The following is a 27,274-nucleotide window of genomic DNA, read 5'->3' on the forward strand; positions in this document are numbered from 1 at the left end:
CATATTGTTTTCTGCAGCCCACTGAAAGATTTGGTTGATGTCCGCCTGGAGCCTTGCAGTGTCTGCAATGGAAGACATTGTCATGCAGATTCGGGTGTCATCTGCAAAGGAAGACACGGTGCTGTGGCTGACATCCTTGTCTGTGTCGGATATGAAGATGAGGAACAAGATGGGAGCGAGTACTGTGCCTTGTGGAACAGAGCTTTTCACCGTAGCTGCCTCGAACTTTACTCTGTTGACGATTACTCTCTGTATTCTGTTAGTGAGGAAATTATAGATCCATCGACCGACTTTTCCTATTATTCCTTTAGCACGCATTTTGTGCGCTATTACGTCATGGTCACACTTGTCGAAGGCTTTTGCAAAGTCTGTATATATTACTCACGAAATCGTAATGACACGATTGAAACAAACCATACCCCGGCCGGGATTGAACCCGCGGTCAGAGAGTTTCAAAACTCCAGCCTGTCACGTTAGCCACTAGACCAGCTAGCCACAATAAGATTCGTCCAACTAGGTATATTTCTACACCATAGGAAGGTTAGCACAGGCACCACTGTGACCACAAATGCAAGTTTTTACAGACGAATCTCCAGCTAGCGTGGCCGTGACGAACTCTAGCTCAAGTCCCTTCACTGCCGTCAACATGGACGAATCTTATTGTGGCTAGCTGGTCTAGTGGCTAACGCAACAGGCTGGAGTTTTGAGACTCTCTGACCGCGGGTTCAATCCCGGCCGGGGTATGGTTTGTTTGCAATCGTGTCATTACGATTTCGTGAGTCATGTTGATGGCAGTGAAGGGACTTGAGCTAGAGTTCGTCACGGTCACGCTAGCTGGAGATTCGTCTGTAAAAACTTGCATTTGTGGTCACAGTGGTGCCTGTGCTAACCTTCCTATGGTGTAGAAATATACCTAGTTGGACGAATCTTATTGTGGCTAGCTGGTCTAGTGGGTAAGGTGACGGTCTGGAGTTTTGAGACTCTCTGACCGCGGGTTCAATCTCGGCCGGGGTGTGGTCTGTATATATTACATCTGCATTCTTTTTGTCTTCTAGTGCATCTAGGACCTTGTCGTAGCACCTCCCCAGTCACTCCACCCCCGAACCTCCCCAGTCACTCCACCCCTGCACCTCCCCAGTCACTCCACCCCCGAACCTCCCCAGCCACTACACCCCCGAACCTCCCCAGCCACTCCCCCAGCACCTCCCCAGCCACTCCACCTCTGCACCTCCCCAGTCACTCCACCCCCGAACCACCCCAGTCACTCCACCCCTGCACCTCCCCAGTCACTCCACCCCTGAACCTCCCCAGCCACTCCACCCCCACACCTCCCCAGCCACTCCACCCCCGCAAATCCCCAGCCACTCCACCTCTGCACCTCCCCAGCCACTCCACCCCTGCACCTCCCCAGCCACTCCCCCTGCACCTCTCCAGCCACTCCACCTCTGCACCTCCCCAGCCACTCCACCCCTGCACCTCCCCAGCCACTCCACCTCTGCACCTCCCCAGCCACTCCACCCCTGCACCTCCCCAGCCACTCCACCCCCGCACCTCCCCAGCCACTCCACCTCTGCACCTCCCCAGCCACTCCACCTCTGCACCTCCCCAGCCACTCCACCTCTGCACCTCCCCAGCCACTCCACCTCTGTACCTCCCCAGCCACTCCCCCCCCGCACCTCCCCAGCCACTCCACCCCTGCACCTCCCCAGCCACTCCCCCTGCACCTCTCCAGCCACTCCACCTCTGCACCTCCCCAGCCACTCCACCCCTGCACCTCCCCAGCCACTCCACCTCTGCACCTCCCCAGCCACTCCACCCCTGCACCTCCCCAGCCACTCCACCCCCGCACCTCCCCAGCCACTCCACCTCTGCACCTCCCCAGCCACTCCACCTCTGCACCTCCCCAGCCACTCCACCTCTGCACCTCCCCAGCCACTCCACCTCTGCACCTCCCCAGCCACTCCACCCCCGCACCTCCCCAGCCACTCCACCTCTGCACCTCCCCAGCCACTCCCCCTGCACCTCTCCAGCCACTCCACCTCTGCACCTCCCCAGCCACTCCACCTCTGCACCTCCCCAGCCACTCCACCTCTGCACCTCCCCAGCCACTCCACCCCTGCACCTCCCCAGCCACTCCACCCCTGCACCTCCCCACCCACACCACCTCTGCACCTCCCCAGCCACTCCACCTCTGCACCTCCCCAGCCACTCCACCACTGCACCTCCCCAGCCACTCCACCCCGGCACCTCCCCCGCCACTCCACCTCGGAACCTCCCCATCCACTCCACCCCCGCACCTCCCCAGCCACTCCACCTCTGCACCTCCCCATCCACTCCACAACTGCACCTCCCCAGCCACTCCACCCCTGCACCTCCCCAGCCACGCCCCCACTGCACCTCCCCAGCCCCACCACCCCCGCACCACCCCCGCCACTTCCCCCCGCAACTCCCCAGCCACTCCATCCCCAAAATTTTCACAACACCCATCCCTCTCCCCCACACCAACACTTCCCTCATGTGATGTTTATCAGTGACTCAAGATGTTGAACAAATTATCACTGCCTCCCCAGAAATGATATATGAGAGAGAGAGAGAGAGAGAGAGAGAGAGAGAGAGAGAGAGAGAGAGAGAGAGAGAGAGAGAGCATGTGTGTACTCACCTAGTTGTGGTTGCGGGTGTCGATTCACAGCTCCTGGACCCGCCTCTTCAACTGGCCGCTACTCAGTCACTCTTCCCGCTCCGTGAGCTTTATCATACCTCTTCTTAAAGCTATGTAGGGATCCTGCCTCCACTACATCACTACCCAGGCTATTCCACTTCCTGACAACTCTGTGACTGTGTGTACTCACCTAATTGTGGTTGCAGATGTCGAGACTCAGCTCCTGGCCCCGCCTCTTCACTGGCGTGTGTGTGTATGTGTGTATATGTGTGTGTGTGTGTGTGTGTGTGTGTGTGTGTGTGTGTGTGTGTGTGTGTGTGTGTGTGTGCGTGTGTGTGTGTGTGTACTCACCTATTGGTTGCAGTGGTCGAGTTACAGCTCCTGGCCCCGCCCGCCTCTTCTCTGGTCGCTACTAGGTCCACTCTCTTCCTTCTCCATGAGTTTTATCCTACCTCTTCTTGAAGCTGTGCATGGATCCTGCCTTCACTACATCACTCTCAAGATTGTTCCATTTCCTAACAACTCTATGGCTGAAGAAATACTTCCTAACATCCCTGTGACTTGTCTGAGTTTCCATCTTCTAGCTGTTACCCCTTGTTACTATGTCCCATCTCTGAAACATCCTGTCCCTACCCACCTTGTCAATTCCACTCAGTATTTTATATGTCGTTATCATATCTTCCCTGTCCGTCCTGTCCTCCAGTGTCGTCAGGTCGATTTCCCTTATCCTCTCCTCATAGAAGAAACCCCTTAAGCTCCGGAACTAGTCTTGTTGCATATCTCTGAACTTTCTCCATTTTCTTGAAATGCTTCACCTGCTGTGGGTTCCTTAATGGTGCTGCATACTCCAATGCAGGCCTTATGTATTGGGTGTACAGTATCGTGAACGACTTCTTATTAGATACTGAAAAGCTATTCTTAGATTTGCCAGATGCGCATTTGTTGCTGGAGCTATCTGGCTGATGCGCACCTTAGGTGATATGCTCCGTATGATGCTCACCCCAACATCCTTCTTCTTGAGTTAAGGTTGCAGACTTTGGCCTCCGAGTCTATACTCCCTTTGCAGTCTTCTTTGTTATTCCCCAGGCTCATTAATTTGTACCAGGCCTGCAGCCTGTCCAGATCCATTTGTAGTTTTTCCTGGTTCTCATTCGTTTGTATTCTCCTTACTAGTTTCACGTCGTCTGCGAAGAGGGGTATCTCTGATTGTCCCATTCGTCGTGTTATTGACGTATGTACAAGAAACAACACTGGCTCTAGGACTGATCCTTGTGGAACCACATTCGTCACATACACCCATTCCGACAATTTGTCATGGCCCATCACTTGTTGTTTCCTTCATATCAGGTAAACCTTGATCCACTGTAGTGCTTTCCTATTCCTTCTTGCTCTTCTAGTTTTTGTAACAGTCTCTTGTGTGGTACTGTGTCAAAAGCCTTCTTACAGTCCACGAAAATGCAATCTACCCATCTCTCTCTCTCTCTCTCTCCTGTTTTACTTCTGTTACCTTGTAGAACTCCATTAGGTTTGTGACACAGAATTTTTCATCCCTGAAGTTGTAATGTATGAGCCCATTCCTTCCTAGATGCTTCACAATTTTCTCCTGATAATCTCCATAACTTTATGTACCATACATGTCAGTGATACTGGTCTTGTCTGGGACTACATTGTTGATTTCCACATTTCCGGCAATTATCTTGTTTCGATAGATGTTACAAAAAACGCGATTCTAAAAGCTTAGAGATCTCCAGTGAATACTAGAAAGGACTGCCCTTCTAGCATCCAGCCTGTTACTGGGTTTTCGTAACAAGTAGTCAGTATCCTTGTCCAATTATCCATTAGAATTCAGTATGATTCAATAGTGCTTCAGGATTACAACTGGTAGGCTACTAACTAGAGAAATTAAAATTTAATAAATTTATTAAGTCTAGAGGTATATTATCAAATTAAATTAATCACAGCAATTAAAATAAAATCAATCTCTCGAGTTCAATATTATTGTGCTGAAAGCACATATCACATTTATAATTCTTAAGTACCGTCTGGTACATTAACATTTAATAAGATATTACAAATATGTACAAGTAAATTTGTGTATGTGTGTAAGTGCTCTAAGTAGTTCACTATGTCTCACGACTCGACTAGACTTAAACAAGTGACTGACAAAGTCCTCACAAACTAACTTCTTGACCGACTGGCAACCAGAACAGTCTGCTTGAACAATGAAAATAATGCTAAGCCCAATAGCCATATAACAAGCGACTGCGACACAATCAGGATCAAGGAGATAATATAACGACACTAAGTAGGGACCATCAGCAGATCCTCCACAAAAGTTACAAAACTCCCATACTACTGAATCTAAGTTCAGCATAGGAAAAACCCTGACTGTGACAATACACAGAAACCAGTACAAAATTAGGTCAGAAGCTATAGCTCAGGACCTGAGATGTTCAGAGTGTCTATGTGACACACAACCTCAGTACAACGTCGAAAATCACTAAGTCTATACAATGTTCTGTGAACAGAGTTCTACAGAACTAACAAGAATAATGAGACAGACAATCTGTCCAACCACCAAGCGAGTCTAGAGCAGACTGAATACTTCACGAGAGGTGAGGACACCCCCCCCTCGATCACGTGATAGCCCCGTGGACAGCACAGCTCAGAAGCCGGCAGTATAACGAGCGACAAGCGATAATTACAGTAGTTTGACAATCAAGACTTGAACTGAGCACATATTATGTACATCCTAACAATATGTAATATGTAACATCCTAACAACATAAGTCAAATAAGAATATAAAACAATATATTTACGATTTAGCTATTATCGCAAATATAAGCAATATAAAATTATATGAAAAGATAATATACATTATATATATACATAATAATCATTGTAACCCATTCAGGGGTTGCAACACCCCCCCAACACGACAGACGGTCGCACTAGGACTTGCATTAATGTCTTTCACATTATTACTGATTACTCATATCAATACAATTTAATATAAATATTAATCAAAGTCTCTCTTGTGCCAAGCACCTCTACAATTTCACAGCGTCCGTCACTAGGATATGCCCCTAGTACTAGGGCAGTACACAGTATCGTATCTCTGCATACTCGTGGTTATATACATCAGTGTAGAGACAGGATAGCGCTGACAAGGAGGGCACGTTGAGGCTCGATCATAATAGAGGAGACTGCATTCCACTCTTAAGTAGAGGTTGTGGAATGCGAAGCAGTATGAACATCTGAGTATGAAACAGCTTAAGGTGTGTAGTGAGGGGGGGGTCTGCGGCAGGACAGTGTTGCGTCACGCGCAGTAACATCGCCCACACCACACTACACACTCAACACTCAGCTTGTCTCCTCCTCACACAACAATACTGTGAATACATAAATATAATAATTAGACATGACATGAGTATATATAGTTAATATGGGCTGGAGGGATTAAGTTACTTTACTGAATTTGACATAGCAAGTAACAAAAGGTATTTGGGCATAACATTACGTTAATTTAATGTAACTGATAATTATTAAGGACGAGACAGAGCGTCAGCAATTACATTATAATGACCACTTATGTGTTTTATACTAACAGAATAAGGTTGGATTCTGAGGGCCCACCTCATGATCCTAGCATTTTTACTTTTCATGGTGTTAATATAAGTGAGTGGATTGTGGTCTGAAAAAACGTTAATTTTAAATGGGGAAGTGCCCAAATACACGTCAAAATGTTCCAAGGACGCCACAAGAGCTAGAGCCTCTTTCTCAATAGTGGCATAATTTTTTTGGTGTCGTTTAAGCTTAGATGAATAGTAACATATAGGATGGAGAATATCAGTGGATGTTGACTGTTGGAGTAGCACAGCACCCACTGCATAACAACTCACATCTATATGTAAAAAGAAGGGAAGATTGAAATTAGGACTCTTCAACACAGGAGCAGAGGATAGCAAACACTTCAACCTTTTGAACGAGTCTGAGCAATCTCTAGTCCAGGTGAACTGAACATTGCTACTAGTAAGCTCAGTAAGAAGAACAGCAATCTGAGAAAAGTTTGGACAGAACCTGTGATAATATCCTGCCATACCCAGGAATCTCTGTACTCCTTTCCTATCCTGTGGCACTGGAATTTCAGAAATTGCATGAACCTTAGCCTCAATAGGAGCAACCTCACCTTGGCCGATACAAAACCCTAGATAGGTTATCTTGGCTTGATCAAAACTACTTTTAGCTAAGTTAACAGTGAAGTTGTAGTGCGCCAGTCTCTCAAACAATGCTCTGAGACGCGTCAAGTGCTGTTCCCACTCGTCACTGTACACCACTAAGTCGTCAAGGTAGGCTTCTACTCCTAAGTTGTGGGTCAACTCGTTCATTATACGTTGGAATGAAGAAGCCGCGTTACATAGGCCGAAGGGGGTGACCAGGTAGTTAAACAATCCATTTTGAACAGTAAAAGCAGATATTTCTTGAGCACGTTCAGTAAGCGGGACTTGATAATAGCCTCGTAAGAGATCTAAACGGCTGACAAACTGGGCTCCTGACACACGATCAATAAGGTCGTCAATGCGAGGTAGAGGATAACCATCAGGCAAGGTGACAGAGTTCACTTTCCTGTAATCAGTGCACATCCTGAAACTACCATCAGGTTTAGGCACTAAAATACAGGGAGATGCCCATGGACTTTTACTGCGCTCAATAAGTCCGTGAGATAACAGAAAATCAACCTCTTCTCTCAATGCTTTATGCTTCGTTGGACTCATTCTATATGGTGATTGCTTAATGGGTGATGCTCCCTGTACATCAACGTCATGTACACCCAGAGTACAACGTTTAGGAACATCACCGAACAATTCAGGGAAATGCAAAATCATGTTTTTAATATCGCCAGCTTTATCAATCCCAAGGTTACTAAGAAAATCGTCTAGTGATTGTAGAGTCACTGAATTTTCTAAACGAACCTCTATACCTCTAGAGATGTCAGGTAGACTGACGTTTTCTTCCTCTGTCCTAGGAAGAATAGAAGTAGTAGGTAGAGGACTAGCGTAGTATGCCTTAAGCTGGTTAACATGGTACACATGATTAGATTTCTTTTTCCCAGGCGTACGTACCAAATAATTTACATCGCTAAGCCTTTTCACTACTTCCAGGGGACCATCATACCTGGCTTGTAGAGCATGACCTGGTACTAATTTCCGAGCCATCACCTTATCTCGTGCTTTAAAAGAACGAGAGATAGCATGCTTGTCATAATGTTGCTTCATTCTAGCTTGGGCTGAAACTAGGTTTATCGAAGCTAGCTCTCTAGCGGCTGTCAAATGTTGTTGCATTAATGAAGGTGAAGTACTCAATGATGGATTTGATTTTCTTGTCCACACGTCTTTTAACACTGAGAGAGGACCACGCACTTGGTGTCCGAATATTAATTCAAACGGACTAAATCCGAGACTTTCTTGCTCACTTTCTCTCATAGCGAACAGAAGAAAAGGTATACCCTCATCCCAGTCTCTAGAAAAATGTTCACAATAAGCTCTCATCATGGACTTCAGTGTCTGATGAAATCTCTCTAGAGCACCTTGTGACTGTGGATGATAACTGGTTGAAAGTACAGACTTTATTCCTAGGTGGGATAATGCTTCTCGAAAGATCTTAGAAGTGAAATTAGATCCCTGATCTGATTGTATATCTCGTGGCAATCCAACCTGGGAGAAAAATTTCATCAGCGCTCTCACAATAGCACGAGCATTAATTTTTCTCATAGGAATAGCTTCGGGATAGCGTGTTGCAGCGTCCATAATAGTAAATAAGTATTGGTTTCCTAGTTTGGTTCTAGGCAAAGGACCAACACAATCAATAATAAGACGTGAGAATGGTTCACCATGCACGGTGATAGGAATGAGAGGCGCAGGTGGAGGTGTGCGCGCTGGTTTGCCTGTCACTTGACACATGTGGCAACGTCGCACAAGATCAGCTACTGTTTCCTTCATCTTTGGCCAAGTAAAATGTTTTGCCAGTTTACCGAGTGTCTTCTTGACACCCAAATGTCCTCCTATGGGACTATTGTGAGCAAAATCAATGGCTTGTTCACGAAATGTAACTGGTAACACTACGAAATGCTTGACTGTGGTGGAAACACTATCAGCTGACAATTTACATGTATTTTTCTCCATCAGTACACCGTTACTATAATAGTAACAATTATCGAGATCCTTTGCTTCACTCTCAGTAACTGCTATATCTCTCAGTCTTTCCAGTGACTGATCAACAAACTGATCCTTGATTAAATCATCATGAGTTAGAAATTTAACGTCAGTTGTGTCCTGACTAGGTTGATGACCGGGGGGAGTCAGTGTTAATGACCCTGGGCGCAGAGCGTCACTAAACAACATATTCAACCCCAAATCATTGTCATCCACTAACTCAACAGGAGACAAGGATGGTTGTTGAATCTTTGACATAGCTCTAGTAATTGCGCTGAGAGGAAATAAAATAGGTTTCTCTCTACAAGCTTCAATGGCATAATTATCATCAGTGTTATTATCAATCACAAGTGGTTCTTTACATATACCAGCATGAAGGATATCGTTCCCTATCAACAAGTCCACTGACCTGATGGGAAATACACCACTGGATATACCCACTGAAATATAACCAGTATAATAGCTTGTTTCAATATAAACTTTGTGCAGAGGCACTTTTATAACAGCCCCTCCATAGGCTTCTAACAATACATCTATCTTGCAATAGGTATCGTCAGTTATGGGCAGTACATCTTCTCTTAATAACGTGAGATAACTGCCAGTGTCTCTGAAAGAAATTATCTCAGTTAGATGTGATTCGTCAAATCCTACTTTATCTCTCGAAAAGTAAGGACTCATCGCTGAACGAATCTTTTCGTCAGATACACTTTCTGATGCTAGTCATCTATCCTGAGTAACATTATCTAAAACAGTAGGATCAGAGGTATTACTAGGATTTTGGTGCCTTTGTTGCTCGGAAGAGGATACGACTTGAGTGGGGGCGCCAGCCGCACGACTGTATCTCGTATCTCTTTCTAACTTATAGCAATACTCTCTAGCATGTCCTTTTCTGTTACAATAGGTACATTTTACTTTCTTTTTCTCGATATCAGATTTCTGTATAGTCACAGAGACAGATTCAGGATTGTGAGTTTTCCTGGTAAAGGTACGAGAAGTTACAGTAGCAGGTACATCAGGCCGGCAATGAGCAGCTGATTTAGGTTGCAAACTTCTAGGACAATCTTTAGTTACCTTGTTTCTTTGTGTTTTAGTACGTACAAGTTTGTGAGAAATCTCGTAATTGTCTGCTAATGCTGCAGTTTCCAGAATATCTGAGGTAGTATGATCGATCAGATATTCTTGTATGTCAGCAGGCATACATTTGTTAAACTCTTCGTGTAGTAACAACTGAACAAGACTGTCGTAGTTGTTACATTTGGCAGCTCTACACCACCTCTGAAATGCAACTTTTTTCTCACGAGCAAACTCTACACAAGTTTGATCTTGTCGTCGTTGTAACGTACGAAATGCTCTTTGATAACTTACAGGTAACAAGTTACACGTCTCTAGAATTGTTTGTTTGACAGCGTCATAACTAATGTACTTGGTAAATGGCAAAGCTGCAGTACAGGTTTGAGCTCTTCCCGTCAAAGCAGTATGCAACAATGTTGCCCAGTGCTTACGTGGCCAATTCATAGCACGTGCCTGGTTCTCAAACACATCAAAATATGTGTCTAAGTCACTTTCAAAAAACTTAGGAACCATGGATGCAGCTTTCTGCACATTAAATGTGTCCTGTGATCTATCAGTCTGTTGTCTTAACAGACAAACATTTTCTCTTTGGAAATCTTCTTCGTTCAATTTCCTCTGTGCCTCTATTTGTGCAGTCTGCAACATAATGAGGCGTTCAAACCTCTCAAACTGTTCCTGAGAGATAGGACCAGTGGGTAATGGAGGAGTAGGGAAATTAACATGTCTTTCTGGACCGTCCTTAGGTTGGACACTTGGTCCAGCCGTCTCTAGAGAGTCTAGATCTGGTCTAGGATAAGTAAATACAGGTGTAGTATACACAGTACTAGCGTGAGGCTTAGTCATACCAGCTATACTCTGTACTATTGTGTCAGTGAAGGAAGGCGTGAGCGAGAACTGAGCTACACTAGGCTCGGACACTAGGCTCACTTCTGCCTTAGTTGCTCTTTCTTCAACTTCAAATAGAGTCATACTTCCTAATTGTGACACTAGGCTTTCTGAATCTGAATCATAATCAGACATCTCTGTATGAGCAGGAAACAATATATCTTTAATTAATGCTCTGACAGTTTCAGCTGTGTAATTCCTGTTATACGTCACACCGAGATACTTGGCTACTTGCCAACACGTCTGAAGTTTTAATGTACTTAACTCAGACAAAGTCAGAGTATCAATTAACTGTTTCACTTTGGCATACATCATGAAAATAATTGTACTACGAGAGAGTGATTATGGGAAACTATAATCCTAATAGGAATTTTATTGTTGGTTGTCTTAGAGCTAGAACTCATAAACAGTATTTCCATCTCCTTGGATCAAGAGACTCAGTCAGGTACATACATCCACCTGGTATGTTGTACAAGACTAAACTCAAAGTCTTCAGATTAGGAAAGTACTCAAAGTGTTTGATCATAGAGTTACTAGTATGTCAAACTGGACAATTTCTCCAACACCTTGGATCAAGAGACTTCCGGACAGGCCCCCATTTGTTACAAAAAATGCGATTCTAAAAGCTTAGAGATCTCCAGTGAATACTAGAAAGGACTGCCCTTCTAGCATCCAGCCTGTTACTGGGTTTTCGTAACAAGTAGTCAGTATCCTTGTCCAATTATCCATTAGAATTCAGTATGATTCAATAGTGCTTCAGGATTACAACTGGTAGGCTACTAACTAGAGAAATTAAAATTTAATAAATTTATTAAGTCTAGAGGTATATTATCAAATTAAATTAATCACAGCAATTAAAATAAAATCAATCTCTCGAGTTCAATATTATTGTGCTGAAAGCACATATCACATTTATAATTCTTAAGTACCCTCTGGTACATTAACATTTAATAAGATATTACAAATATGTACAAGTAAATTTGTGTATGTGTGTAAGTGCTCTAAGTAGTTCACTATGTCTCACGACTCGACTAGACTTAAACAAGTGACTGACAAAGTCCTCACAAACTAACTTCTTGACTGACTGGCAACCAGAACAGTCTGCTTGAACAATGAAAATAATGCTAAGCCCAATAGCCATATAACAAGCGACTGCGACACAATCAGGATCAAGGAGATAATATGACGACACTAAGTAGGGACCATCAGCAGATCCTCCACAAAAGTTACAAAACTCCCATACTACTGAATCTAAGTTCAGCATAGGAAAAACCCTGACTGTGACAATACACAGAAACCAGTACAAAATTAGGTCAGAAGCTATAGCTCAGGACCTGAGATGTTCAGAGTGTCTATGTGACACACAACCTCAGTACAACGTCGAAAATCACTAAGTCTATACAATGTTCTGTGAACAGAGTTCTACAGAACTAACAAGAATAATGAGACAGACAATCTGTCCAACCACCAAGCGAGTCTAGAGCAGACTGAATACTTCACGAGAGGTGAGGACACCCCCCCCTCGATCACGTGATAGCCCCGTGGACAGCACAGCTCAGAAGCCGGCAGTATAACGAGCGACAAGCGATAATTACAGTAGTTTGACAATCAAGACTTGAACTGAGCACATATTATGTACATCCTAACAATATGTAATATGTAACATCCTAACAACATAAGTCAAATAAGAATATAAAGCAATATATTTACGATTTAGCTATTATCGCAAATATAAGCAATATAAAATTATATGAAAAGATAATATGCATTATATATATACATAATAATCATTGTAACCCATTCAGGGGTTGCAACAATAGACATGTTGAAGATTGTTGTTAATGACACATACAGAGCCTCTGCTCTCTCTCTCTCTCTCTCTCTCTCTCTCTCTCTCTCTCTCTCTCTCTCTCTCTCTCTCTCTCTCTCTCTCTCTCTCTCTCTCTCTCTCTCTCTCTCTCTCTCTCTCTCTCTCTCTCTCTCAGGAACCACAGAGAGAGATTGACTTGTCCCACCACCTTCGAAGTAACCAACTCATGTAAGAGCTTCTTCATCTCCTCCACGGTTGTGTGTATTGTATGCAATGCTCACTACTGCATTCTACTTTTATGGTTCGTTGGTAGCCTTCCTGTTTCCTCTGAGAATACCTCCCTGAATTTCATGCTGAGTTCTTCACAGATTTCCTGGTCATTCCTTGTTAGCTCCCTGCCTTCCTTCTTCAGCCTGATTACCTGGCCATTCACTGTTGGCTTCCTCTTGATGTGGCTATATAACAAGTTTGGGTCGGATTTGACCTTCAGTGTTATATAATTTTTAAATTGCTGTTGAGCCTCCCTCCCATCTTATCATTGCATGCTCATTCTAGATTTTTTTACTCAACTTCTTGTTTTTTTGTTCTTCGCCTTCTGATATTTTTACATGGTCTAGCACATTTGACTTTGGTCTCTCTACACTTCTGAGTAAACTATGAGCTCGCTCTTGTCTTCCCATTGTTGCTATTGCTCCTGGAAATAACTTCTCCTCTGCCTCCCTACATTTTTCAGCCACATTCTTCATCATCTCATTCATTGTCTTTCTCGTTCTCTTTCTCATTGCACCTCATATCGGAGCTGCCTCTTGCCTGTATAGTTCCCTTTCTTGAAGTCTGACTTCTCACATCCTTCCCGTGCTTCTTCACTCTACACTGTTCCTCCACAAGATATACGAAACTCAGGACAATGTGATCGCTAGTACCAAGGGGCCTTTCATTTGTAATATTCCCTATATCGGAACTGCTCAGGGTGAATACAAGGTCCAGCCTTGCTGGCTCATCCTTTCCTATCTCTCTGGTTGTATTACTAACATGTTGATGCATGAGGTTCTCCATCACCACCTCCAGCATCTTAGCCTCCACGCTTCTGGTACACTGTTTGGTTACAGTGTCACAGTTACGTCGCATCTTCACTAATTTTTCTATCACACAAAATAATCTAATTGTCTTATATAGGACTAACTATTCTTCTATACCAATAAACAAATAAGAACATAAGATGAAAGGATCACTGCAACAGGCCTATCGGTTCATGCTAGGCAGGTCCAAGTCACACTGCTGGAGGCCTACTGGCCCAAGCTAACAAGATCCACCTCACTTATACAAATAAAAACATTAAAGATCTATACCAAAAGCTAAGTAAAGGTCTATAAGAAGAATGCCAAAACAATACCAGGCAGCTGTCAAAACTATTAGCAATAACGCAGTCAAGTTTTCAGGGAAACCAGACAAGAAAAATCATGAAAAGCAATAACATTCTGTACCTGTATATCGATAGGAAATCAGCAGTAAAAAACGGAGATAATACCATCCCTCACTGGAACTGGTACAATGCGTCAGCTCGTATCGTAAAGTATGTACTGATGTGTCAGATCGCAAAGCAAATTACGATGATTAACGGGATTAATCGCTGTCACCATAGTTTTATTGTCAATATATTTACGGAGGAATGGTGGGGGTGTTCCAGCTCGGAAGGTCATCTGAACTGTGCCGCAGCATATACGCGAAGGTGTATTTCCTGCGTCAGCTATGCCTGTATACCTTGTACATGTACTTGTAGAAATAAAGATATTATTATTATTATTATTATTATTATTATTATTATTATTATTATTATTATTATTATTATTATTATAATAATAATTATTATTATTATTATTATTATTATTATAAGAGGAAATTTTAGAAAGGACTTAATTTTAAAAGAGTTCTTGCTAAGTGACCAGTTTTACCTATTCGGCACGACGCACACACACACACACACACACACACACACACACACACACACACACACACACACACACACACACACACACACACACACACACACACACACACACACACACACACACACACATATATATATATATATATATATATATATATATATATATATATATATATATATAATCAAAAAGAAGCACTAAACCTACAAGGGTCATACAGCTCCACCTGGCAGGGAAGGATGCAGGGGTATTGGGTAGCAAGAAGGAAAGGGATTATTATTAGGTGATGGAGTGCAGCGAGGCAGTGGATAGTACAGAGGTAGAGAGTAGCAAGAGATTGAGGTAGAAAGGGCTGTGAGGAGTACTAGAGGCATCATCAAGAGTTTGTGCAGTAAATCAGTTGCTGTCAAAAAGTCAACGAGAGAGTCTGGGTTAAAGGAGGATCCATCAGCAAGAAGGGAAGGTCAAGTAAGGGCAGTACAACATTGACGATGTTCGAGGTAAATTCTGCGTGCTCGTTGATACAGTGGAGAGTCCAACAGAATATGGCTAACAGAAACTAAACCTGATCACTCTCACAGAGAGGAACAGGGCACCTCTCCATGAGATACCCGTGAGTAAGACGAGTGTAGCCGATGCGAAGATGGGAGAGAGTAGTCTCCCAACCTCGACATTGATGGTAAGAAGACGGCCAGAAACCTATACTCAGTTTAATAGAATGTAGTTTATTATAGAACAGATAAGACCAACGTTGTTGCTTGTGGAGGTTACTACTCCAAACGGGGATTAGAATGAAATTAGCTCTGAGGCACCTACACCCCATATGTCCTTGGATCAAGGTAAAACACCTAGCTCTGCTGGGTGCTTGATTCTTGTAGGATTGTGTGGCTCAGTGGGTTAGAGCATCAAATGATTTTCACTCACCACGAGGCAGGGCCAAAACGACATGGGTTCGAATCCTCGGTTAGACGTAGTGTTGTTATTGATTCAAAACCACTCGTTCTTGGTCACAATAATATAAATACTGCTTGTGGAGGCTAGTACACCAAACGAGGATTAGAATGAAATTAGCTCAGAGGCACCCACACCACCGTATGTCCTCGGATCAAGGTAAAACACCTAGCTCTGCTGGGTGCTTGATTCTTGTAGGTTTGTGTGGTCCAGTAGGTTAGAGCGTCATGTGATTTTCGCTCACTACGTGGTAGGGGAAAACGATATGGTGCAGTATTGTTATTGATTCAAAACCACCCGTTTGTGGTCACAAATATCTATATATATTGATATATATTTATATATATATATATATATATATTTATATATATATGTATATATATTTATATATATATATATGTATATATATGTATATATATATATATGTATATATATATGTATATATATATATATATATATATATATATATATATATATATATATATATATAAAATAGAAACATTATATACATATATAAATATATATAGTGTATATATATATATATATATATATATATATATATATATATATATATATATAATATATAAATATATACATATATAAATATATATAGTATATATATATATATATATATATATATGCAAAACAACCACTGTGAAAGAATAGAGAAATTCCAAGCGATTTCGTGACTACTCACATTATCAAGGAACAATGAAAGTAAAGCATCAAAGGAAGGTATATAAAGGGTCTAGCCCACACCTCACTATCAGATCCCACAACAAAGAAACACCTGACGCACGACTCATAAGAAAGGGAACACTGCAGCAGGCCTGCCGGCCCAACTAGACAGGTCCATCACACAACCCACCAACAAACTATTCTACCCAAGAAATAAGAATTTAAAAAATTATTATTTGTCCAATGTATTATTAAATTCTTCCCAACATCTATTAATTATAAATGGATCTAATTTATATAAACCAAAGGAAATATTCATATTATTGTCAAAACTGCTTTTTATGAAACAAGATTCAATTATATTCCTGTCGACCATGGACTTGCTTGATACTACTTTCTCAGCTTTTTGAAAATCAATTGGATGGTTAAAATCTCTCACATGAATAAATAGAGCATTGAAATCTTGTCCAGTTCTAATGCTATATTTATGTTGTTTTAATCTTAGTTCGAGATTTTTACCAGTTTGACCGTAATAAACTTTATCGCAAATTTTACAAGGAATCTTATAGACACATCCATCAGTATTTTGGGGGGAATTCTTTATCAAAAGTTTTTGTTACTGTGTCAAAATTTTTGAATACAACTTTAATAATAAAAGTCTTAAGAACTGAAGGCATATCAACCAAGTTTTCATGGTAAGGGAGAGCCAACATATTTTTAGTTGAATAAGGCTGGTTGTCCCTTTTTGGATTGTAAAAAGTATTTCTAGCAACTTTAAAAGTTTATCAATTACGTTTCTTGGGTATTTCAAATCATTACCTATTTCATAAATTTTTGATATTTCCTCATCTATGAACTCAGGACTACAAATTCGAAAAGCTCTCAAAAACATTGATGAGAAAACAGACAGTTTGACTCTATCTTGATGCGAAGAATTATAGTGGACATAGGAACAGTTATTTGTAGGTTTTCTGTAAATTTTAAATTTGAATTTATTATTACCCTTAATAATTAAAACATCTAGAAAAGACAATGAGTTATTTTCTTCAAACTCAACAGTAAAGTTTATAGAATGGGCTAAACTATTTAATTTGCCAAGGAAATGGTGTATATCTACATTTTTGGGCATAAGACACAAAATATCATCAACATATCTAAACCATTTAGCTCTATTAGGGAGGATTGTGTTAAGCAATCTTGTTTCAAAAAATTCCATGTATAGGTTACTAAGAACAGGTGAAAGAGGATTTCCCATTGCCATACCAAACTTCTGAGTGTAAAACTTATCATTAAATACAAATTTTGCATCAACAATGCAAAGTTTAATAAGTTTAATGATAGTAGGAACTGGCAATGGTAAATCATAGTTAACGAGTTCTTCAGATAAGAAACTTAATAAATCATCAACAGAAACTTTCGTAAACAAGGAAGTAACATCAAAACTAACCATGTTAAAATTATTTAAGTCAGTCAAGGAGCTTAATTTATCTTAGTAACTTATACATGGAATTTTTTGAAACAAGGTTGCTTAACACAATCCTCCCTAATAGAGCTAAATGGTTCAGATATGTTGATGATATTTTGTGTCTTATGCCCAAAAATGTAGATATACACCATTTCCTTGGCAAATTAAATAGCTTAGCCCATTCTATAAACTTTACTGTTGAGTTTGAAGAAAATAACTCATTGCCTTTTCTAGATGTTTTGATTATTAAGGGTAATAATAAATTCAAATTTAAAATTTACAGAAAACCTACAAATAACTGTTCCTATGTACACTATTATTCGTCGCATCAAGATAGAGTTAAACTGTCTGTTTTCTCATCAATGTTTCTGAGAGCTTTACGAATTTGTAGTCCTGAGTTCATAGATGAGGAAACATCCAAAATTTATGAAATAGGTAATGATTTGAAATACCCAAGAAACATAATTGATAAATCTTTTAAAGTTACTAGAAATACTTTTTACAATCCAAAAAGGGACAACCAGCCTTATTCAACTAAAAATATGTTGGCTCTCCCTTACCATGAAAACTTGGTTGATATGCCTTCAGTTCTTAAGACTTTTATTATTAAAGTTGTATTCAAAAATCTTGAAACAGTAAAAAAACTTTTGATAAAGAATTCCCCCCAAAATGCTGATGGATGTGTCTATAAGATTCCTTGTAAAATTTGCGATAAAGTTTATTACGGTCAAACTGGTAAAAATCTCGAACTAAGATTAAAACAACATAAATATAGCATTAGAACTGGACAAGATTCCAATGCTCTATTTATTCATGTGAGAGATTTTAACCATCCAATTGATTTTCAAAAAGCTGAGAAAGTAGTATCAAGCAAGTCCATGGTCGACAGGAATATGATTGAATCTTGTTTCATAAGAAGCAGTTTGGACAATAATATGAATATTTCCTTAGGTTTATATCAATTAGATCCATTTATAATTAATAGAAGTTGGGAAGAATTTAATAATACATTGGACAAATAATAATTTTTTAAATTCTTATTTCTTGGGTAGAATAGTTTGTTGGTGGGTTGTGTGAAGGACCTGTCTAGTTGGGCCGGCGGGCCTGCTGCAGTGTTCCATTTCTTATGAGTCGCGCGTTAGGTGTTTCTTTGTTGTGGGATCTGATAGTGAGGTGTGGGCTAGACCCTTTATATACCTTCCTTTGATGCTTTACTTTCATTTTTCCTTGATAATGTGAGTAGTCACGAAATCGCTTGGAATTTCTCTATTCTTTCACAGTGGTTGTTTTGCATATTCTGAAATCATCTGTTTACTGTGAACTTATTGCATATTTATATATATATATATATATATATATATATATATATATATATATATATATATATATATATATATATATATATATATATTTATATATATATATATATATATATATATATATATATATTTCATCCTGTGTAAAGTTGTTCAGGATTTTGGGGGTTGATGGTATAAATTTATTATTTATATTATTATTATTGCTGTTATTATTATTATTATTATTATTATTATTATTATTATTATTATTAATATTATTATTATTATTATTATTACAATTATTCTCATTATTCATTCCACGTGAGAAGTGGGCTGTGGAGAGCAGCGGTGCCTTGCTGACTGGACGATCTAGGACTACCAGCCTACCTGTGACCTGCCTGTGACTTGCTTGTGATCGCTGATTGGAAGATCTAGCCGTACCAGCCTACCTGTGACCTGCCCGTGATCGTTGGTTGGAAGCAATGGATCTACCAATCCTACCTGTGATTGCTAGTTGCAAGCAATAGGCCTACCAGCCTTTCTGTAATCGCTGGTTGGAAGCAATAGGCCTACCACCACCATGTGCAACCAGCCGAGCCGTGAGTATTTATTATAATTAGTTATTAATATTGCATCTTTATTAATATTAAAATACCCTTACGTGTCTTTGTGATTTTTATGTCCTTCCCTTTATTGTACAGTCTTGGAGACGGTCTTTATTAGTGCTCTTTATCATGACATAACTTTACTGGGGAGTAAAGTGAAGGCACATTACAGAATAAAGCTGAAGTGGGCCAATGTTTTGATGCGTTAAGATCTCCATCGTAAGGAAATTATATTGATTTTAACACATTGAAGCTTGGTCCTAACAGAAGCCTGTTGTGGAACGTGCGTTTCTTCTTCACTTCTGTCGAGAGAACGTAAGGCCGGTTCAGGAACGAGAGAGCGTAAGGCCGGTTCAGGAACGAGAGAGCGTAAGGCCGGTTCAGGAACGAGAGAGCGTAAGGCCGGTTCAGGAACGAGAGAACGTAAGGCCGGTTCAGGAACGAGAGAGCGTAAGGCCGGTTCAGGAACGAGAGAACGTAAGGTCGGTTCAGGAACGAGAGAGCGTAAGGCCGGTTCAGGAACGAGAGAATGTAAGGCCGGTTCAGGAACGAGAGAACGTAAGGCCGGTCCATGAGCTATTCATAGCTTACAGTGTCAACCGCATATGAACCCCTATTAAATTGAATGAGACCAAATTTACCGTAAAAGAAGAGAACTTGCACTGGAGTCTTTGTCAGGAGTCCGTCGTAATACGCCTCAGCTATGTAGCTGTTTATCTGGAGTTTATCTGGAGAGAGTTCCGGGGGTCAACGCCCCCGCGGCCCGGTCTGTGACCAGGCCTCCTTAGGTCAGTGTCCTAGGATGCGACCACACACCAGTCGACTAACACCCAAGTACCCATTTTACTGATGGGGAACATAGACAACAGGTTGAAAGAAACACGTCCAATGTTTCTACTCTGGCTGGGAATCGAACCCAGGCCCTCGCCGTGTGAAGCGAGAGCGTTAACCACCAGGCGGAAACAGTTATAGCGTCTCTATAGTTCTGGCTAATATAATCTGACACTACACTGCCCTGTAAGATGAGCTTGACCTTTCTGCATTTAACCTTACTTTTGGGAGAGGTGTTGAATTCAACGAATTTGATGCAGCGTTGGAGTTGTCTTGGTCACTCTTCGCCGATGACGTGGTGTTTTAAGAGACTCCGAGGAGAAGCTGAAAAAAAATGTGGATAAATTTGGGATGGTAAGAGCTCTGTATTGGACTGACGACGCTTTTGTTAAAGGAAACATCCCATAAATCAAAATTCCTTATTCGTTCCTCATGCGTTCTTTTTTAAATACATTTGTTTTTACGAGTTACCTTGCGTGATGTGCATTTGTCTGACATAGCTTAGGATTATGGAGACCTTGTGTAGAACTTTCCTTCATCGTCTCAAGGCAAAAATGCATTTTCTTAACAGAATGTCTACCTTGATCTTCTCTTAGCTAAGCAGCCTTAGGAACGAGCGCACCTCCTTAACAGAATGCCTACTCTGCGCATCTTGGGAACAAACGCACCTTCATGACGGAAGGTCTACAGGAGACGGTTATACGTAGATCCACACCACAACTTTTCGACTCTGATTATCCCTTCTCATCCATCCTGGTCCCTTATCCCAAATAACAGAACGTATGGGGCTCGAACTCACTACAAGTGAGTCCTGAAACTCTCAGGCCAGTGTGCGAGTCTTGGGACTCACTTGCCATGGGTGTGAGTCCCATCTGTTCTGTGATATGTTTGTAATCGTGTTATTGTTATTCACTTCAGTAATGCTTCAAGGATCGTTTCATCAACTCCAAAGGAGCATTCTTCGTGGCGCACGCAATATGCGCTTCTGTTCCCTACTCATGCGATAGTACAGCCGCACATGTACTTAGCACCATCAACCTTCATCAAAGAATTAGGCTCAACCGTAAATTAAGCAACGTACACGCATCTAGTAAGTGGAGCGCTACTTAATATAATATTTCGCATTGTAAATACCATATTTCGGTCTATATTCAGTAACGTAGAAGCCTTATTTCACTGCGCTTCTGACCTAGATGCCTTGACGACAGGCCGCGCACGAGACTTGGAAGGTGGCCCAGCCCTGGCCAGAGTAACTTGCATCTACCCTGAAAGTTTTCCACCTGGCACCGACCTCACTCTTAAGTGTGTAAAATAGCTCCCTGTTTTTTTTGTACCTTGTGTGGAGTCAGTTCACTCCGGATCAATAGCTGCTTGATTCTTCCTCTGTTAGTAATCTTGATGTTGTACATAAAGAAAAGAATACTTGACATCACACCAGCACTGATTCTTGAGGGGACCCCACTAGTGACATCACACCAGCATTGGGGTGATGTCACAATTCCTGACACTGCCGTTTAACTCGCCGCTCGTGAGCCCTCTTAAACTTATTCGATAAAAAAAAGAAAAAGAAAAGGAGGACTAAGAAGAAGAAGAAGAAGAAGAAGAAGAAGAAGAAGAAGAAGAAGAAGAAGAAGAAGAAGAAGAAGAAGAAGAAGAAGAAGAAGAAGAAGAAGAAGAAGATTATGCACTGTCAGCTATACTTTACGTGTCACTCAGGTGCTGACAAGATTGGAACACAAGACCATACAATAGCATGTCATCAGCGTAGCTAAGATTTTCTCTAAGAGCTTCTTCGAGACAACATGCTTTTCCTAACTCAGGACAGCACATAAGTTATCGGCATATCATATACATGTAAGCACAGCATAAGCCTCTCAGAGCACCTCACTTCAGTGTCAATCACATCGTGTTGATATAACGCAGAAATAACACTGTTGTGACATTCTAAAGAATGCCACTGATTATGCCAAGAATTTTTGGCAGAATTAAACTGGCATTTACCTACTACCTAATGCCAGTATAACACAGGTATCTGGATAAGAACTATAACTCGTAATTTGAGTTCTTTGGGACAGCTCGACATGAACAATTTATGTACGTAGTTTTGGTCACAATGTTTAGGTAGCAATTGAATAAACTACAACATACGGTTGATACAGCAAATGCCTGTGATTGATACACGTTAAATATTTGCTGCAATAAGATCACGCTAAACAGGTGATGTCACAATATGCAAAACAACCACTGTGAAAAATAGTGAACTTCCAGGCGCTTTCGTGATTTCTCACATTATCAATCACCTGTGCGGTTCCTTGACAATGTGAGAAATCACGAAAGCCATTAGAGGTTCACTATTTTTTCACAGTGGTTGTTCTGCACCTTAAATATTTCATCGAGATCAAAAGATTTGTTCCTTGACAATGTTTTTGACGCTAAAGAGAGATAAAGAATTTTCGTTGTTCTTCAGGTATATTTTTTTCCAAATTTTTGGGTCCTTTGTGTAGCATGAAGTGTTTGTCCTGGCTGGGTCGTACACGTGGATTATCAGTGATATTTATTTCTAGTCTTATGTTTATGTGATTGTTGCAGCTTGCCACGAGTTATTTGTGTTGAGTGTTCTGTTTATGCAACACGCACAGTAGTGTGTGTGTGTACTCATCTATATGTGGTTGCAGGGGTCGAATCATAGCTCCTGGCCCAGCCTCTTCACTGATCTATACTAATCCACTCTCTCCATGCTCCATGAGCTCTATCATAGCTCTTCTTAAAGCTATGTATGGAACTTTCTTCTACTACTTCACTCTCCAGATTATTCCATTTCTTGACGATTCTAAGGCTAAAGAAATATTTCCTAACATCCCTCTGACTCATCTGGGTTTTCAGCTTCCAACTGTGTCCCCTTGTTCCTGTATCCCATCTCTGAAATATTCGAGCCCTGTCCACCTTGTCAATTCCTCTCAGTATTTTATACGTAGTTATCATGTCCCCCTTATCCCTCCTATCCTCTAGTATCATCAGATTGAGTTCCCTTAACCTCTCCTCATAAGACATTCCCCTCAGTTCCAGGACTAATCGTGTTGCAAATTTTTGCACTTTCTCCAATTACGTGACTTGTTTGACTAGGTGAGGGTTCCATACTGGTGCTGCATACTGCAGTATAGGTCTGACGTACACGGTGTACAATGTCGTGAATAACTCCTTATTCAGATGTCTAAATGCCAATCTCAGGTTTGCCAATCTCCCATATGCTGCAGCAGTTATTTGATTGATGTGTGCCTCAGGGGGCATGTTCGTTACAATGCTTACCCCAAGATCCTTTTCTTTAAGTGACGTTTGCAGCTTTTGATTTCCTAACCTGTGGTCTTCTGTGTCCTTCCCCAGTCTTCATGACCCTACACTTACTAGGGTTAAACTCCAGGAGGTATTTGTCGGACTAGACTTGTAGTCTGTCCAGATCCCCTTGTAATCTTAACTCATCCTCGCCGACTTGTATTCTCCTCATCAGTTTCACGTCATCAGCGAACAGTGACACTTCTGAATCTATTCCTTCCACTATGTAATTCACATATACAAGAAACAGCACCGGACCTAGGACTGACCCTTGTGGAACCTCACTCGACACGTGCACCCATTCTGACACTTCATCATGTACCAACACTCGCTGTTTCCTCCCTGTTAGGTATTCCCTGATCCATTGCAGTACTTTTCCTATTATTCCTGCCTGCTCCTCTAAATTTTGCACCAGTCTCTTGTGTGGTACCGTGTCAAAAGCCTTCTTGCAGTCCAAAAAGATGTGTGTGTGTGTGTGTGTGTACTCACCTATTTGTACTCACCTATTTGTGGTTGCAGGGGTCGAGTCCTAGCTCCTGGCCACGCCTCTTCACCGGTTGCTACTGGGTTCTCTCTCTCCCCGCTCCATGAGCTTTATCATACCTCGTCTTAAAACTATGTATGGTTCCTGCCTCCACTACATCACTTTCTAGGCTATTCCACTGCCTGACAACTCAATGACTGAAGAAATACTTCCTAATATCTCTCTGACTCATCTGTGTCTTCAACTTCCAATTGTGACCTCTTGTTTCTGTGTCCCCTCCCTGGAACATCCTGTCTTTGTCCACCTTGTCTATTCCGCGCAGTATTTTATATGTCGTTATCATGTCTCCCCTGACCCTCCTGTCCTCTAGTGTGTGTGTGTGTGTGTGGATACTAGATACGTTAAATAGGTAATGAGGTAATGAAGTGATCTGGAATCAAATTAAATAATTGTGGTAATGACAGACTTTATTTGAATTATGACTGGTTATAGATGATTTACTACTGGTTGTGGTACATCGTAGCGGTCCTGGTGAGAGTGCTCACTGTTGTTGGCAGACATGAGATCATGCAGCATGAAATCCTCATGCTAAAAGTTTTCTTTTAACACACTGGCCGTCTCCCACCGAGATGGGGGTGACCAAAGAACAAAAAAGAGGCACATTCGCCGTCATCCACTCCATGCCAGTCATGCCAGAAGCGCTGGCATCACGGTTCAGATGAAGCTATGAGATGCAACATCATCATGTTATTGTAAGCAAAACAATTTAGTTTCCGAAGAATGACTATCTAACGTGACTTCATCCTGCACGTGACTTCATCCTGCACGTGACTTCATCCTGCCTTTGTAGAGATTATCTCCCTCCCCACAAAAAATGTGGATTAGTATTAGTTAAAAGGAATTGAATGCAAGACTAAGTCCTGGTCAAACCGAGAAGTGTTTAAATCTAAAAAAATAAAATTTGACTTGGGTATGTACCCTACCTGAGTACCCCCAGCAGCTGTTTACCACTGAGAGGACTCATGTCTGACAAACATCTGCGTCAGTATAGACATTCCCCTGACGTAGAAAACGCCTTACTCAGGGAGTAAGGACGGTAGCTGCAACCCTGTACACAACATCCACTGATTACTGAGAGGGATCAGGATAAGTCTGAACAAGACTGAGTATCACTAGCAGAGGATGATCACGGTGCAGCGAGCAGTCTCACTATGGCATGATTTTAACAGAATGATTGTAGACGTCAGTGTGTCATTGTGAAGAGGTTGGTGGTAGACTAGAGCACTCAGTGGAGAGACAAGAGGTCGTTTATGATGCTGACATACTGGACAATATAACACGTGTACTAGAGAATATAGCACGTGTACCAGAGAATATAGCACGTGTACCAGAGAATATAGAACGTGTACCAGAGAAGATAACACGTGCAACAAGGAATATAACACGTGTACCAGAGAATATAACACATGTACTAGAGAATATAAGACGTGTACCAGAGAATATAGCACGTGTACCAGAGAAGATAACACGTGTATCAAAGAATATAACACGTGTATCAGAGAATATAACACGTGTACCAGAAAATATAACACGTATACTAGAGAATATAACACGTGTATCAAAGAATATAACACGTGTACCAGAGAATATAACACGTGTACCAGAGAATATAACACTTGTACCAGAGAATATAACACGTATACCAGAGAATATAACACGTATACCAGAGAATATAACACATGTACCAGAGAATATAACACGTGTACCAGAGAATATAACACGTGTACCAGAGAATATAACACATGTACCAGAGAATATAACACGTGTACCAGAGAATATAACACGTGTACCAGAGAATATAACACGTGTACCAGAGAATATAACACGTGTACCAGAGAATATAACACGTGTACCAGAGAATATAACACGTGTACCAGAGAATATAACACGTGCACCAGAGAATATAACACGTGTACCAGAGAATATAACACGTGTACCAGAGAATATAACACGTGTACCAGAGAATATAACACGTGTACCAGAGAATATAACACGTGTACCAGAGAATATAACACGTGTACCAGAGAATATAACACGTGTACCAGCGAATAAAACACGTGCACCAGAGAATATAACACGTGCACCAGAGAATATAACACGTGTACCAGAGAATATAACACGTGTACCAGAGAATATAACACGTGCACCAGAGAATATAACACGTGTACCAGAGAATATAACACGTGTACCAGAGAATATAACACGTGTAACAGAGAATATAACACGTGTACCAGAGAATATAACACGTGTACCAGAGAATATAACACGTGTACCAGAGAATATAACACGTGCACCAGAGAATATAACACGTATACCAGAGAATATAACACGTGTACCAGAGAATATAATACGTATACCAGAGAATATAACACGTGTACCAGAGAATATAACACGTGTAACAGAGAATATGACACGTGTAACAGAATATAACACGTGTACCAGAGAATATAACACGTGCACCAGAGAATATAACACGTATACCAGAGAATATAACACGTGTACCAGAGAAAATAATACGTATACCAGAGAATATAACACGTATACCAGAGAATATAACACGTGTACCAGAGAATATAATACGTATACCAGAGAATATAACACGTGTACCAGAGAATATAACAGGTGTAACAGAGAATATGACACGTGTAACAGAGATTTATTAAGCTTACTTTTAGAGAACCTTCACAGGGTAAATGTCACATTGTGTCAACGTTTAAAGAAACTGAAGCGAAAAAACTTTAAACTCTGGGCCGGTGTGGTTGATAAGTTTTATGGTGGTAACGAAGGTGACAGTAATGGTGGTAACGATGGTGACAGTAATGGTGGTAACGATGGTGACAGTGATTGTGGTAACGATGGTGACAGTGATTGTGGTAACAAAGGTGACAGTAATGGTGGTAACGATGGTGACAGTGATTGTGGTAACGATGGTGACAGTGATTGTGGTAACAAAGGTGACAGTAATGGTGGTAACGATGGTGACAGTGA

At 41.3% G+C, this 27,274-nt stretch overlaps 1 protein-coding gene across 2 annotated transcripts in view; it reads left to right on the forward strand.

The window, feature by feature from the left end:
• Nucleotides 1-27,274, forward strand: part of LOC128700519 (excitatory amino acid transporter-like) — a 287,211-nt gene that overhangs the window by 59,551 nt on the left and 200,386 nt on the right. For both annotated transcript variants that reach the window (XM_070086958.1, XM_070086956.1), the window contains exon 2: nucleotides 19,306-19,575. In XM_070086958.1, coding sequence (XP_069943059.1) covers nucleotides 19,557-19,575 — 19 coding nt within the window. In that variant the 5' untranslated portion in view covers nucleotides 19,306-19,556. The remainder of the gene's footprint in view (nucleotides 1-19,305; nucleotides 19,576-27,274) is intronic.

This window comes from Cherax quadricarinatus, chromosome 20 (genome assembly GCF_038502225.1).
Source record: "Cherax quadricarinatus isolate ZL_2023a chromosome 20, ASM3850222v1, whole genome shotgun sequence".
NCBI lineage: Eukaryota > Metazoa > Arthropoda > Malacostraca > Decapoda > Parastacidae > Cherax > Cherax quadricarinatus.